At 39.3% G+C, this 17,170-nt stretch overlaps 1 protein-coding gene across 3 annotated transcripts in view; it reads right to left on the bottom strand.

The window, feature by feature from the left end:
- Nucleotides 1-13,641, bottom strand: part of LOC117521072 (mitogen-activated protein kinase kinase kinase 20) — a 49,324-nt gene extending 35,683 nt beyond the window's left edge. Inside the window, exons 1-2 of one of the 3 annotated variants that reach the window (XM_034182389.1) lie at nucleotides 13,577-13,641; nucleotides 13,066-13,257 (exon numbers count right to left, since the gene is read on the bottom strand). In XM_034182389.1, coding sequence (XP_034038280.1) covers nucleotides 13,066-13,251 — 186 coding nt within the window. In that variant the 5' untranslated portion in view covers nucleotides 13,252-13,257; nucleotides 13,577-13,641. The other 2 variants (XM_034182387.1, XM_034182388.1) reach the window with 2 other exon arrangements.
- Between the last annotated feature and the right edge of the window lie 3,529 nt (nucleotides 13,642-17,170).

Raw genomic sequence — 17,170 nt, 5'->3', positions numbered from 1 at the left:
CATGCAACATAATAACTGGTATTATATATCACCGCACAAAAATGCAACATCTAAACTTTATAAACCATTAGCTTTACTTATAATGACACATTTCATTCCAGTCACTCCATCCAATTAAGTGTCTGTGAGTACATGCAATTGCACAAGCATCTTTATATCTGCATAGCACATATGTTTAAATATTCAGCACAGGATGAGATATCATTTCAGCAAGAATTGTTTAATGCACTGGTTTATTCTCTTACCTGCTGCAGACTAGTACTAGATTTCTTTTTTGAGCCACTACATTCCACTGAAACAGAACTTACTAAAGTGGTAAATGACCTTCTACTTACAATGGACATGGAAACCACTACAGTGTATTAACTGTTAGATCTCAGCACCATGCTTGACATGGAAGATCATCGCATATTACTAGACAGGTCTGAGAACCACTTTGGAGTTGCTAGAAATGCTCTTGCCTGATTGACATCCTACTTAACCAGTTGCTTTGATTGTGTTCATTATAATAACATCACTTCAAATCTTGTTACAACCCCTGGCAAAAATTATGGAATCACCGGCCTCAGAGGATATTCATTCAGTTGTTTAATTTTGTAGAAAAAAAGCAGATCACAGACATGACACAAAACTAAAGTCATTTCAAATGGCAACTTTCTGGCTTTAAGAAACACTATAAGAAATCAAGAAAAAAAATTGTGGCAGTCAGTAACGGTTACTTTTTTAGACCAAGCAGAGGAAAAAAATATGGACTCACTCAATCCTGAGGAAAAAATTATGGAATCACCCTGTAAATTTTCATCCCACAAATTAACACCTGCATCAAATCAGATCTGCTCATTGACATTGACCCTATGTGTCTTTTTGCAAGGAATGTTTTCACAGTTTTTGCTCTATGGCAAGATGCATTATCTTGAAAAATGATTTCATCATCCCCAAACATCCTTTCAATTGTCCAAAATATCAACGTAAACTTGTGCATTTATTGATGATGTAATGACAGCCATCTCCGCAGTGCCTTTACCTGACATGCAGCCCCATATCATCAGTGACTGTGGAAATTTACATGTTCTCTTCAGGCAGTCATCTTTATAAATCTCATTGGAATGGCACCAAACAAAAGTTCCAGCATCATCACCTTGCCCAATGCAGATTTGAGATTCATCACTGAATATGACTTTCATCCAGTCATCCACAGTCCACGATTGCTTTTCCTTAGCCCATTGTAACCTTGTTTTTTTCTGTTTAGGTGTTAATGGTGGCTTTCGTTTAGCTTTTCTGTATGTAAGTCCCATTTCCTTTAGGCGGTTTCTTACAGTTCGGTCACAGACGTTGACTCCAGTTTCCTCCCATTCGTTCCTCATTTGTTTTGTTGTGCATTTTTCGATTTTTGAGACATATTGCTTTAAGTTTTCTGTCTTGACACTTTGATGTCTTCCTTGGTCTACCAGTATGTTTGCTTTAACAACCTTCCCATGTTGCTTGTATTTGGTCCAGAGTTTAGACACAGCTGACTGTGAATAACCAACATCTTTTGCAACATTGCGTGATGATTTACCCTCTTTTAAGAGTTTGATAATCCTCTCCTTTGTTTCAATTGACATCTCTCGTGTTGGAGCCATGATTCATGTCAGTCCACTTGGTGCAACAGCTCTCCAAGGTGTGTTCACTCCTTTGTAGATGCAAACTAACGAGCAGATCTGATATGATGCAGGTGTTAGTTTTGGGGATGAAAATTTACAGGGTGATTCTATAATTTTTTCCTCAGAATTGAGTGATTCCATATTTTTTTCCTCTGCTTGGTCTAAAAAGTAACCGTTACTGACTGCCACAATCTTTTTTTCCCAATTTCTTATAGTGTTTCTTAAAGCCAGAAAGTTGCCATTTGAAATGACTTTAGTTTTGTGTCATGTCTGTGATCTGCTTTTTTTCTACAAAATTAAACAACTGAATGAACATCCTCCGAGGCCGGTGATTCCATAATTTTTGCCAGGGGTTGTATAATGAAATACGGGGCTCCACAAGGGCCCATTTTTGGCCCCTTGCTATTCTTCTTTTATATAGCACCCCTTGGGCATATACTCCATTGCTAAGGGGTTAATTTTCACTGTTATGCTGATGATACTTAGCTGTACCTGACAATAACTGCAGGTAACATCATGCATATAAAGACTCTAGAGCAGGTGATTTCACTGATTAACTGATTCCATTTGCTCAAAGTGATATTAATCAGTGAAATCACCTGGTGGAGTCAGTGGCTGCAAAGAAAACCTGCACCCTCTTGGGCCTTTCTGGAACAAGTTGCCCACCCCTGCTCGAGAGGATTGCCTGGCTTCAGTAAAAAGTTGAATGTCTAGCAATTTCTTGCTTTTAAATTCAGACAAGTCTGGAACGATGGTCATTGGTACTGCAAGGCATAAACATCAGTTTGAACAGCTAACATTAATCTTAGATTTGTGTGTTACAACTCACAGTGATATAGAGAGGAACCTTGGATTGAGATTCAATCAGAGGTGAGACGAAGTCATAATTAAAACCAGTTGTTTGCAAGCTGACTTGAGACTGATTTGGGACTTGCAGATTGATGACTTAAGAATGACTTGGCAGTGGCTTTGTCCCACCTCTGGCTTCAATCCTACACTGTCTTTTGATCTTTGACTGATGTGTCCCTAAGGTTAAAAAGAAGCCAGCAGGCCACAGACTCTTCTCTTATAGTGCACCTGTTCTATGGAACAATCTGCCTGCTCAGATGAAACAGTCTGATTCTCTGGATTTTTCAGGTCTAGACAAAGGACTCATCTGTTTTTGCTTTCGTATGACTAACATATATATGTAGTGTCTAACCATCTTTCCCCTTGTTTTAATTCGTGTGACTAACAACAGAATAGGTCTCAGCCTCATTATATCTAAATACTGGGTTTGTTAGTGAAGCACAGGGCTAGCTGCCTGTGACCATATTAGTGCCCTGTTCTGCTTCTCTGTTGATCTACTGCTAGAGAAAATAATGCCTCAGGGGCTGTTAGTTCCGCCCAATTGACTCTGCTCTATTTCTCTCTGTTTGAGGCATTATGGCTGAGACCGGGCCCTACCACTGCATTGCCTTGGGCAATATGGACCTGCATGCCGAACAAATGGATGGGGTGCTATCCACACTATGCAGATGACATTGAGAAATGGAGCAACACAGAATATCATTGTCAGACAAAACTAATCTTATGTGATTCTTTCGAATCTTTTAAATTAAGATTTAAAACATGTTTGTTCTCTTTAACTTGTAATTATTATCAGGTCAAGTCTGGGAACTTACACTGGTACTATACATTGCTGCCTCTCCCACAAGACAGAGCTGCCCTAACTAATGCATCCCCAACTCTCAAAAGTAACCATTTATGTGCCACAGCCAGATGAAATGTAAGCATCCCCTTGGCCTTCTTCAACCGCTGTATGCTCGACACTGAGGCTTTTGAATGCCGGATCACTCACAGAGAAACATACTACATCTCCAAAGTGTTACAGCTAAAGCTCCCTCATAATGTAAGTGATATTTCTCATCTGAGTGTCTCCAAGTAAACTCTCATTTGATGCAAGGTCAATCCAGCAGTATCCAAGAATTCTCCAAAGAGACCCATTACCAGCCCTACGACACACTGATTTCATATCCAGGGTGTACCCTGCCTCTTGCCCTATGACTGCAGTGACACTTGACTAGAGTAAGCAGGTATAGAAGATGGATGAATGGATAGATGGGCCTAGTACCAAAGGCATTGTTTCACAACCATACAGTAAGACAGGAAGATCCAGAACCCTAAAGACTTGTGCTTGTAAATAGTAATATGCATATGTCGCAGACATGTATGAGCGAAGCTCGTCAGCAACTCACCATGTCATTTAGGTCTTTCAGGTTTTGTTTTGAGTAAATGCTTCAGCAGAGCATTAGCATAGCAAAAACCTTTCAGCTTCTGGGGGGGCTGCCTCCCCCAAAAAAGACCCCCTTCCTTTTTAGGCATTTTTCTTTATTTGCCTCTCACATGCCTGGAAAAGCTCCTCATCATCTAACCATGCCATTTAGGTCCTTCAGACTTTTTTCAGGAAAATTGTTCATGGGAGCATGAGCATGACTAAAACCTTTCAGCTTCTGGGGGGACTCTGCCCCCCCCAGACCCCTCACTTTTTTAAGCATTTTCCTTATTTTGCCTTTCAGCTTCTGGAGGGGCTCTGCCCCGCATAATCCCCACCTTTTTAAGCATTTTCTTTTTTTGCCTTTCAGCTGACCCCCCTCATTACAGCCCTCTTAAGCCTCTGTTACTTTAAGCATTTTTTAAAATGTAGATGTAAATTAATATTCAAAGTTTTCAGCTAGTTGACAGTAGGGCTGTACTATATGGCCAAATTATCGTATCTCAATATTGTCACTGAGCCGCTTCGGTGGGTAGGGAGACTTCCTATGGGATAAAAAAGCTTTTCAACCTACCATCCCTGGTTCTCAAGACCAGGCACTTAAGTGGCTCTACGCTCTCTTTTTTTTTCTTTAAAGATATTTAGGTGTACCTTAGTAAAAGAGTTCCACCTTAGATTTAGAACATATAATAAAAGATATACCTTACTGAATTTTCATATCAATATAATATACAATATGACTATGATTTGACGCAAAGTGCAGCAACAGCACTTTGTGTACAATATGGGCTGTACAATATGGCCAAATTATTGTATCTCAATATTGTCATATCAATATGATATACGATATGACTATGATTTGACGCAAAGTGCATCAACAGTTAAAATTAAACATTCTTAAACAAAAGAGTAATACCACATTAATTTTGCACTCATTATAAGGTTAGGTTACTGTGCCCTCCAAAAGTATTGGAACACTTGGAATTTCAAACATTTTAATTTGTTTATGCCATTTTAAATACAAGAAAAACAAAAAATAAAGAATAAAAATTTCTAAAATTATCTTCCTCAAACTCAAACTGAAAGCAAATCTCTAAAACTTGGACAGGAGGAACCTAGCAGTCAATGTGACTCAGTGATTTCAAAATGCAGCTCTTTCAATCAGACATGTGGTGCTGTGACATGTCAATCATCTGTGTCCAATCAGATTTCAGGTAGTCCAGTGAAACCCTGGCCTCCGCTCTAGCTCCACCCAAGCCAGGAAGTGTTCAACATTTCCTGTTTCACTGTGACCAAGAATTCGGCACTTTCTGTTTGAGTGTGAGCTTGCCACTGAGTTCCCACAAGATTACATGGGATCTCGTCTGTCAATCCAGGAAGTGTTTGACATTTGAACAATTCCTGTTTTACTGTGGACTTGAATTTTGGCACTTCCTGTTTAGGACGCCCTGTACCTTGAGTGAGCTTTGCGCCGCTGCGCGATACTTCGCTCTTATTACTGCTGTGTTGTCTACTCTTCTGCCAGGATCTATGGTGCATCTGGAAAGTATTCACAGTACTTCACTTTTTCCACATTTTGTTATGTTGCAGCCTTATTCCAAAGTGGAGCAAATTAAAAAATTTTTGCCTCAAATTCTACACAAAAATACTGCATAATGACAATGTGACAAATGTTTTCTTTTTGAGACTTTTGTAAATTTATTAAAAATTTAAAAAAACTAACAAATCACGTGTACATAAGTATTCACAGCCTTTGCCATGAAGCTCAGCTCTGAGCTCAAGTGCATCCTGTTTCCACTGATAATCCTTGAGATGTTTCTACAGCTTAATTGGAATCCACCTGAGGTAAATTAAGTTGATTGGACATGATTTGGAAAGGCACACACCTGTCTACATATAAGGTCCCACAGTTGACAGTGTAGGTCAGAGCACAAACCAAGCATGAAGTCAAAGGAACTGTCTGTAGACCTCTGAGACAGGATTATCTCAAGGCACAATTCTAAGGAAGGGTACAGAAACATTTCTGCTGCTTTGAAGGTTCTGATGAGCACAGTGGCCTCCATCATTCGTAAATGGAAGACTTTCAGATCCACCAGGACTCTTCCAAGAGCTGGCTGCCTGTCCAAACTGAGAGATTGAGGGAGAAGCGCATTAGTCATGGAAGTGACCAAGAACCTGATGGTCACTCTGTCCAGCTCCAGTATTCCTCTGTAAAGAGAGGAGAACCTTGCATCAGGACATCCATCTCTGCAGAAATCAACCAATCAGGCCTGTATGGTAGAATGGCCAGACGTAAGCCACTCCTTATTAAAAGACACATGGCAGCCTGCCTGAAGTTTGCCAAAACCCATCTGAAGAACTCTCAGGCCATGAGAAACAAACATCTCTGGTCTGATGAGACAAAGATTGAACTCTTTGGTGTGAATGCCAGGCGTCATGTTTGGAGGTAACCAGGCACCATCCCCACAGTGACGCATGGTGGTAGCAGCAGCATGCTGTGGGGATGTTTATCAGCAGCAGGAACTGGGAGACTAGTCAGGATTGAGGGAAAGGTGAATGCAACAATGTACAGAGACGTCCTGGATGAAAACCTGCTCCAGAGCACTCTTGACCTCAGACTGGGGCGACAGTTCCGCTTTCAGCAGGACAATGACCCTAAGCACACAGCCACAATATCAAAGGAGTGTTTCAGGACAACTCTGTGAATGTTCATGAGTGGCCCAGCCAGAGCGCAGACCTGAATCTGATTGAACATCTCTGGAGAGATCTGAAAATGGCTGTGCACCAACACTCCCCATCCAACCTGAAGGAGCTTGAGAGGAATAGGCAAAACTGCCCAGAGATAGGTGCACCAAGCTTGTGGCATCATATTCAAGAAGACTTGAGGTTGTAATTGCTGCCAAACGTGCATCATCAAAGTACTCAGCAAAGGGTGGTTTCTTAGTTTTTTTATTTTTAATAAATTTGCAAAAACTTCAACAAAAACCTATTTCATGTTGTGTCATGTCATTATGGGGTGTTGTGAGTAGAATTTTAAGGGAAAAAATGAATTTACTCAATTTAGGAATAAGGCTGTAACATAACAAAATATGGAAAAAGTGAAGTACTGTAACTTTCCAGATGCAATGTATCATTAGTGTGAGTGCATGAGGATTTCAGTCATCTTGTACATAAACTTTTGGCCTCATTCATAAATTATAGAATTTTCCTGCCAATGAAAATATGAAAATAGTTTTAATATTTTGACACCACAAATATTTGACACCATATTTGTTCCATACGTGTGCCTTATCACATCTAAACTCCACTTCACATATTGGAAATAAGATGCTCCTATTTTTTAATTCCAATCATGTTTATATATATATATATATATATATATATATATATATATATATATATATATATATATATATATATATATATATATATATATATATACGAGGTCTATTAAAAAAGTATCCGACCTTGTTATTTTTTTCAAAAACCATATGGATTTGAATCACGTGTGATTACATCAGACATGCTTGAACCCTTGTGGGCATGCGAGAGTTTTTTCACACCTGTCGGTTACGTCATTTGCCTGTGGACAGTCTGAGTGAGGAGTCGCCCACACTCTCGTCGATTTTTTCATTGTTTAGGAATGGCTCAGAGACTGCTGCATTGTTTGATCAAATTTTTTTCAAAACTGGAAGGCACAACTGAGTGGACACCATTCGATAAATTCAGCTGGTTTTCGGTAAAAAATTTTACGGTTGATGAGAGATTTTGGTCTGGTAGTGTCGCCATAAGGACGGTCCACGGCGCCTGACGGAGATCTGCACTTCGAGGCGGCAGCGTCTCGCCGTTTCAAGTTGAAAACTTCCACATTTCAAAATCAAATCAAATCAATTTTATTTATATAGCGCCAAATCACAACAAACAATTGTCCCAAGGAGCTTTATATTGTAAGGCAAGGCCATACAATAATTACGGAAAAACCCCAACGGTCAAAACGACTCCCTGTGAGCAAGCACTTGGCAACAGTGGGAAGGAAAAACTCCCTTTTAACAGGAAGAAACCTCCAGCAGAACCAGGCTCAGGGAGGGGCAGTCTTCTGCTGGGACTGGTTGGGGCTGAGGGAGAGAATCAGGAAAAAGACATGCTGTGGAGGGGAGCAGAGATCAATCACTAATGATTAAATGCAGAGTGGTGCATACAGAGCAAAACGAGAAAGAAACACTCAGTGCATCATGGGAACCCCCCAGCAGTCTAAGTCTATAGCAGCATAACTAAGGGATGGTTCAGGGTCACCTGATCCAGCCCTAACTATAAGCTTTAGCAAAAAGGAAAGTTTTAAGCCTAATCTTAAAAGTAGAGAGGGTGTCTGTCTCCCTGATCCAAATTGGGAGCTGGTTCCACAGGAGAGGAGCCTGAAAGCTGAAGGCTCTGCCTCCCATTCTACTCTTACAAACCCTAGGAACTACAAGTAAGCCTGCACTCTGAGATTGGGGTGATATGGTACTATGAGGTCCCTAAGATAAGATGGGACCTGATTATTCAAAACATTATAAGTAAGAAGAAGAATTTTAAATTCTATTCTAGAATTAACAGGAAGCCAATGAAGACAGGCCAATATGGGTGAGATATGCTCTCTCCTTCTAGTCCCTGTTAGCACTCTAGCTGCAGCATTTTGAATTAACTGAAGGCTTTTCAGGGAACTTTTAGGACAACCTGATAATAATGAATTACAATAGTCCAGCCTAGAGGAAATAAATGCATGAATTAGTTTTTCAGCATCACTCTGAGACAAGACCTTTCTAATTTTAGAGATATTGCGCAAATGCAAAAAAGCAGTCCTACATATTTGTTTAATATGCGCATTGAATGACATATCCTGATCAAAAATGACTCCAAGATTTCTCACAGTATTACTAGAGGTCAGGGTAATGCCATCCAGAGTAAGGATCTGGTTAGACACCATGTTTCTAAGATTTGTGGGGCCAAGTACAATAACTTCAGTTTTATCTGAGTTTAAAAGCAGGAAATTAGAGGTCATCCATGTCTTTATGTCTGTAAGACAATCCTGCAGCTTAGCTAATTGGTGTGTGTCCTCTGGCTTCATGGATAGATAAAGCTGGGTATCATCTGCGTAACAATGAAAATTTAAGCAATGCCGTCTAATAATACTGCCTAAGGGAAACATGTATAAAGTGAATAAAATTGGTCCTAGCACAGAACCTTGTGGAACTCCATAATTAACCTTAGTCTGTGAAGATTTCCCATTTACATGAACAAATTGTAATCTATTAGATAAATATGATTCAAACCACTGCAGCGCAGTGCCTTTAATACCTATGGCATGCTCTAATCTCTGTAATAAAATTTTATGGTCAACAGTATCAAAAGCAGCACTGAGGTCTAACAGAACAAGCACGGAGATGAGTCCACTGTCTGAGGCCATAAGAAGATCATTTGTAACCTTCACTAATGCTGTTTCAGGCTCTGTTGATCCAGGAAGTCGTCAGAGAACAGAGAACTTTCAGAAGAAGTCGGCATGAGGAGTTTATTCGGACATTCGATTGTTAACGGACATTTTGTAATGAAAGAACGTGCGGGCAGAGTCGCATGTCGGGCCGGACCCGACCGCGGGGGGTCGTGACAGGAAAAACACCTCTGTTGGAAACCTTAACGGGCAAGTTGGAACATGCCCAAGCTGTTAAACAATTTCTCAGTTATTCACTTGTTGAAAGCCATCAAAAGCCGCCTGAATTTTACAAATGGTTTTGTAATGATGGGTCCCCTTTATTTTTGGTCACATTTTATATTGTGTTTCTATTATTGAAATTATGTGTCTCTGTAAGTTCAAAAGCTAGTCTGTTAATTGACTAATTTTGTGAAGCATTGCAAGCTGGTGATAATGTAAAGCCCACTGAAACATTTTGTGATTTGGGGTTATACAAATAATAATTAAACTAGCGCATTGCCGTGGGGATCCACGTGCTCCAGATTACATAGTGTTTATAAAAAAGGTAGCTTGACATTTTGCAAGGGTGGTATAAAAATTATGCAAGGTTTCTATAATGAGCTGGAATAGTGTCACACACCAGACGGCAACAATTTTTAAAAGAAGAACAGAACTCTTTCATTTTCTGTTAATTATGTAAATTTGTAATGTTAATTTACTGTCTTAATGTATTAAAAATTGTTTAAGTTCTTGTTATCATATACACACTATTATTATCATTGTTATTATTATTTTATTTTTACTTTTATTTTGTCATTTGATTTTTAAAATGGACCACAATGGAGATAAGTGTTTTCACTTTCTTGTGTCATGCATGTATTTTTAATATATTTACAATTATAGTTTGTATTTACATTGAACTTACTAAATAAAATCACACACACACGCACTCACGCTTTTAATATAAAGATGATTTACCACCCCCTGCTGGAATGCCATGTGAGTCTAGAATGTAATTAGCAATGCCCATTGTTCATTGTTGTTAGCTAATGTCCATAGTTTCTCCAAAAATATTAGTCCTATCAATGGTCTGTTTTGGCAGTGTTCATTCTTGACCCTAAATACATAAGCATACCAAATGGCAAATGTTAGTTCTCCACAGTTTGCCCGTAATCGAAGTTATACGCACACACACAGCTTTTTGTCTTTTCTGCATTCTACTGCAAGCAGGTACTTTTAATTTTACACAAACAGAGATGGTGATGGAAGACATCAAGTACAATTTTCACTCATGGCAACAGCAACATGACAATTAACTCACTCATGGTAATGGCAACATGACAGTTAACTAAACTGGCTAAACCAGAAATACACAATAAATCAATAACACTAATAACACTGTTAAAATAACCCAAATAATAACATTTTAAATCCCAAAACACCAAACTCCCATGGTGCAGTGCAGCACAATGTCCAATGCTTACTGTTGTTAGCTAATAATGCTAATTTCTCCAAAAATATTAGTCCTATCAACTTTCCATTTTTGCAGCGTTCATCCATGACCCAAAATACATAAGCATATCAAAACGGTAAATGTCAGGTCTCCCCAGTTTCTTCGTGATGGAAGTCAAACACACGCATGTATACAAGCACACAGAGGCCACTTGGTTATTATAATAAATAAATTAAATGATTCTGACATTTTGCATGCAGCATTATTTAATGTAAAACAGACTGCAGAGAAAGAGTGAAATGTTTCAATATTTTAGCAGCAATTCTCACACAATGCATCAGCTTGCTTTGCTGTGTTGATCAAACAAAAACATGAATGACAAGGAAAACTGTGGTGTCTATGTGGTCTTTTTTAATTACTCAAACATTTGTAACATGACAAAAACACAGATCACAGATTTTTTTTCTTTTGGTCTTTTTTGGGTGTTTTTTGGTCATCGTCTATTTCTTTTTGCCTTTTGTCTTTGGTCTCTTTTTTTTTTTTTTTTTTCCATTTGAGATATATCCTGTGATCTATGTTTTTGTCATGTCCCAAACATCTGAGTAATGTATAAAAAGACAATGAAGAGACTGCAGTTTTCCTTGTCATTTCTCAATCCCTTTGTTTGATCAACAAATATTTATAATACTTCTCAAACTGCATATATTAGTCCATGAGCCAAAGAGATTTTCAGTGCCACATAAGTGGCCTAAACAACACAATCCAGCATCAGTATATCATGCCCTACACAAAATGTGCATAGTGGATGTCTCCCAAATATACGTCAGAGAAGGATTAGACAGGGGTCAATATTTAAAAATATGACAAGTCATATTGAAAAGTATATTGTATCATTTTTCTGTTCATAAGGATTCCAAAAAGGTATAGTTGGGACTATTTCCAAATTAATATTATGGAGTTATGGACTAATAATATCAAAAATTGTGACAAAGGTCAAATTCAGTTTGTACAGGGGTCAAAGTTAAAGTTGTTCCATTTTAGGTAAAAAGTGAAGTAAATTATTGTTGGTACTAATAATATTTTAAAAAGGAATAGTTTGCACCATCTGTCATGCTTAGTTATAAGGTTACAGGCTAACATACTTACATTGTGTTATAGAATCCAAAGGATATTGACCTTGTTTGACCTTTATTTAGGTGACCAAGAATTCAGCAAAGTCAAAACTATTCCATCTATTAATCCTATTAGCTCACTAAAAAAGGTTTTATCACTTTTTACCAAAACTGCATAAAACTTTACTGTTTTTGCCGCCACAACATTCAGTCATAGATAGTCCAAATAATGACAAATAATGCGATAAACTTTCAGTATGATTGGATTTATAAACGTTGACCACTGTGTAAAGCTTCATTGACCCCTATCTGGCTGTAGCTATCACACTGAGATGACAGCATGCGTTTTGTGTAGGCCGTGGTACACTCAGGCTGGACTGTACATGTGTTTTAGTCCCCACAACTGATACAGATTACATTACAATTAGTTTTGGACTCATGGAAAACATCATTTAAAACATGTCTACCTGTCTATGTGTGTACAGATGAATACAGTTTGGAAAAGTCGGGCCGTGTTTCAAACAGCTCACTTTGTTCATTTCCAGCTAAGTATTCTTGGAACCTCGGTTCCATTTATGGCCTTAAATTTAGCTCCTTTGAGATGCGTTTGCCTTTTGAAAATACGTACATTAAACTGTGCCCAAGTCACCCACAGGACACTCTGACTTATAGTTTCCCGACACTAGGTCATGAACCCATGGCACTCCAGTATTAGTTACGTGGAAGGAAACTGTTTGAGTTACTGTCAGTGGTGTTGTTCTCGCAGAAAACCGCCCGGCCCCACTGCAAATGACCACACACCTCGCCCTAATGGACAATAGGAGGAACAGGGGGAGCACTGGCACAAAGAAGGGAGGAGGAGAGGTATGTTAAAGATAAACATGTTGAACAGCAGACAACAGGGGGAGGAGAGCTGCTGCAAGCAAGCTGGGAAATAAATGGAAAATTCATATATATATATATATATATATATATATATATATATATATATGCAACCACACAGGAAAGTCCAACAACTTGGATCCAAATATCATGTTTGTGGTGCACAAGTGTGTGTGTGTGTGTGTGTGTGTGTGTGTGTGTGTGTGTGTGTGTGTGTGTGTGTGTGTGTGTGTGTGTGTGTGTGTGTGTGTGTGTGTGCGTGTGTGCGCACCTACCTCTTTGTCAATCCTCAAAAGCTTTTTGACAGCCACTTCCTTTTGCCGGGATATCCAGAGGGCTCTGTAGACGCTCCCAAAGCTGCCTCCTCCACAGTTCTCATAGAAGAGGAGGTCTTCATGCTTTATCTGCACAAACGACGAGCCCGGGGACGACATGGCATACTGACTCACATGCACACACATGCACACGCACATACACACACACTCACACACGTGCACACCCACAAGGCTCAAGAGAGAGAGAGAGAGAGACCCAAATAACAAATAAGAGAGGAAGAGTCTGTCCTCCACAGGGTTTCCGTGGATGTTGTCAGTCAGCAGAACAGATTGTCAGAGAGAAGAGAGCAGAAAGTGCTGGAAAGAGAGAGAGAGAAAGAGAGAGAGAGAAGTTTGCTCCCTGTGAGTCAGTGAGCTGCAGGCGAAGCCGCTGTGACTACATCGCCCGGTGGTGGTGATCCACTGCAACTACAAGGGCAGCATGTGAGTGTGTGCAGACGGCCTGCAAAATACACACGCACACACACACACGCACACACACACACACACACACAGTTCAAATATGGTCACTGGCATTCAGGGCATTCCTTCTTCCTGCACCATGAAAAAGTGTTGCTATATAAAGCAGTCCATATAGCAGACACACACACACAGTAGGTTAGACACACAAATACACAGAGCAAATGAGGAAGCATCAGCGGTGATGCTCACGCCTAAAGCCATCTCACTCACCCTCTGCAAATAAAAACGCAGAGAGACAGGCGGTAACAGACCAGACTGACCCAGTGACATCATCAGTCAGGACGGTCACCATGACATCACGATGCAGGGACAAGTGAGATCAGCAGGGAAAAGTTAGGACAGTTGTCATTTGTTAACAGTACTCAGGTTCAGATGTAGACTTCACAGTGAGTCAGTGTCACAGTGAGAGCAGCAGCTCCCCCGGGGAACCAGGGGAACGGCAGTATGGGTTCTTATTTTTTCTCTTTTGTTTGTCTAGACAGGATAATGTAAAGTTATGGTTGGATTTTAACAACTTATTACAATTTAGGTAACAAATCCAAACATTTTTTAAAATCACCTTTTAGCATACAGTGCCTACAAAAAGAACTTTGATATGCTCTTATTGTTGAATGACATTAAATCAATGTTTTGTTTTGTTTTTTAATCAAGTTCTTAGTACAGTAATTGCCTCTGCTAATCAAGTAATAGTTTTGGGTTTGTTTGATTTTCAGTACTGCACCTTAAAAATGTGGAAGTACATCAGTGAAATTTGGTGGACACACAGGCCATCAGGCCATCAGTCAAGCAAGAGGTGATTCACACCCAGAATCACTCACTCACTCATTCACTCATCTTCAACCGCTTACTCCAATTAAGGGTCACAGAGAGGCTGGAGCCTATCCCAGCAGTCATAGAGCATGAGGCAGGGTACACACGTAACAGGACGCCAGTGTGTCACAGAGCCACATATAGAGAAACTAACACATTCACACCTGCATGCACACCTACAGACAATTTGAAGTTTCCATTCCACCCAACATGCATGTCTTTGGATGTGGGAGGAAGCTGGAGCACCCGGAGGGAACCCACGCAAACACAGGGAGAACATGCAGACTCCACACAGAAAGACCACAGGTGGGAATCAAACCCATGACATTCTTGCTGTGAGGCAACAGTCAGTGGTGGGCACAGTTCCGCTAATCGCTAATTATCGAAGATAATGTTTTTATTATAGGATTAGCTTTTCAGATACCTTTGAAAACCAACATCGGACCAATTATCTTCCAATAAGTTTTGGTCCAATAATTTTAGTCCACTAACATTTTGCAGATATAGCTTTTTGCAGTAGATGCACAATTCTCTCCTCTACAAACAGATCATAGAACTGATCATAGAAACTGATCATAGAAAGAAAAAAAGGGAAAAAAAAAAAGCTTATTTCTTTTGAAGTCATCCAGAGGCATACAATTTTAACTTATGGTTAAAATTTTAACCAAACTAATTTCGGACAAGTTATTTAAATTAACGTCACGTCTGAAGTTTTATAAAGTGAAAATATTAGATATATGTTTTAGTTTTAAAGTATTGGACTAATTTTAAAGGTTTTAGTGTGGACATGGTGTGGGCGCAGTGCATTATGGGTAAAAGTTCACGACAGGAGTAATGCATTAGAGACACTCTGATCAGGCTCCTAAGGGACAACAGCATTAAACTCTTTGTATATTGTGCCTAAAACTCTCGTGAATATATTCTGTGGATTTCTAGACATTGTTATTATGTTTGTTTTATGTAAAAATGCCAGAAGAAGCCCAGGTTGCTTCTCCAAAAGCCGAAAAGTCGGTTAAATTGTGATTCAGGCCATGTGATATAACCGGCGTCAAAATGCATAGAACACTGCCATCTACTGGCGACCGATTATATCACAGTGTTGTCGACCGCAGGATTTTAAAATTATCTGTAGGTTTCCAAAACCTGAGAGACCACACATGTGAAGATAAAAAAAATCATAGAGCTGACAGGTTTAGTTGTACAGTGTGTGATATCAGCCACATGGTAAAAACAACACACACAAACAGATTTCACACACAAACATTCCCAGGTCAGACACCTCGCTTTCTGATTGGTTGCATGTCACATTTAGCTCCTCACGTCCTTCTTAACACACCACACATGGCAGGAATATCTGATAAGATTATATTTAGCATCATCACGATTGTCGGGGCATCCTTAAGATTGTCCTTAATTTTGTCCTTACTCAAAAGGCAAAAATGTCATTAGAAGCATCTTATAGCATAAAGAGGATTATGGAGGTACACATGTGAATGGAATCTCCAACATGTAGATGGATCCTCTCAGAGCTCCCATTTAATATAGGAACAAAATCATTCGTTCTTTGTGGAGTAAGCCAGTTATTTTGCACATCTTTTTTGCAAGTAGACGTTTTAGTGGAAAGGTGGTGCAGAAGCAAAAGTTAGAGGGTTTCTTGATCAACGTCAAATGATGCACATATCCAACAAATTAAATTTAATTCTCTTGTGCACACAACTAAAAATATGGCGAGCATCATGTAACAGGAAGCACTATGTAATGATGTAAAATTGATGGAGTTGCACATCTCAGGAAGCACAATGCATTGTGGGATTGGATGAAGTATTGGCTATCAATTAAACCTGTGTAAACATGGTAAGGAAGTGAGCAATCTGTGCAGTTTAGATAAGTTTACACGGTGGAAAGTTGATGAATTTAAACTTTTTTGTAAGTGCCAAGGTCCCCGTGTTCATGGGAAATGCAAAGACGCATGTATTGCTTTAGCTTACAGCGTGGATTTCATTGAATTGTTACACCAGACTCACTGAAATTGGCAGATGGATGGATTGGCAAAAATCCCCGTGTAAACGTGTAGCCCCCATGCATATATGCAGATATCGCTGAATATTTGATGGAAAATGAGGAGCGAGCACTCTTAAAGTTTACCATAGTAACATTCCATTCACGATATTAAACTGACTGTGATAACTATAATTGACAAACTTACTATTTTAATCAGTCTCTTGCGCCCTTCTTCTCTGTGGGGAAAAAGTTGTGTAAGACAAACAGTAGTTTGCATGTGCAGTCTGGATCTTTGTGCTCACATTTATACAACCCCTGGCAATAATTATGGAATCACCGGCCTCGGAGGATGTTCATTCAGTTGTTTAATTTTGTAGAAAAAAAGCAGATCACAGACATGACACAAAACTAAAGTCATTTCAAATGGCAACTTTCTGGCTTTAAGAAACACTATAAGAAATCAAGACAAAAAAATTGTGGCAGTCAGTCAGTTACTTTTTTAGACCAAGCAGAGGGAAAAAAATATGGACTCACTCAATTCTGAGGAATAAATTATGGAATCACCCTGTAAATTTTCATCCCCAAAACTAACACCTGCATCACATCAGATCTGCTCATTAGTCTGCATCTAAAAAGGAGTGATCACACCTTGGAGAGCTGTTGCACCAAGTGGACTGACATGAATCATTGCTCCAACAAGAGAGATGTCAATTGAAACAAAGGAGAGGATTATCAAACTCTTAAAAGAGGGTAAATCATCACGCAATGTTGC

The sequence above is a fragment of the Thalassophryne amazonica genome, chromosome 12 (genome assembly GCF_902500255.1).
Source record: "Thalassophryne amazonica chromosome 12, fThaAma1.1, whole genome shotgun sequence".
NCBI classification, from domain to species: Eukaryota; Metazoa; Chordata; class Actinopteri; order Batrachoidiformes; family Batrachoididae; genus Thalassophryne; species Thalassophryne amazonica.
Note: the sequence above shows the minus strand (reverse complement) of the source record. Positions and strands in the feature narration are given on the sequence as shown.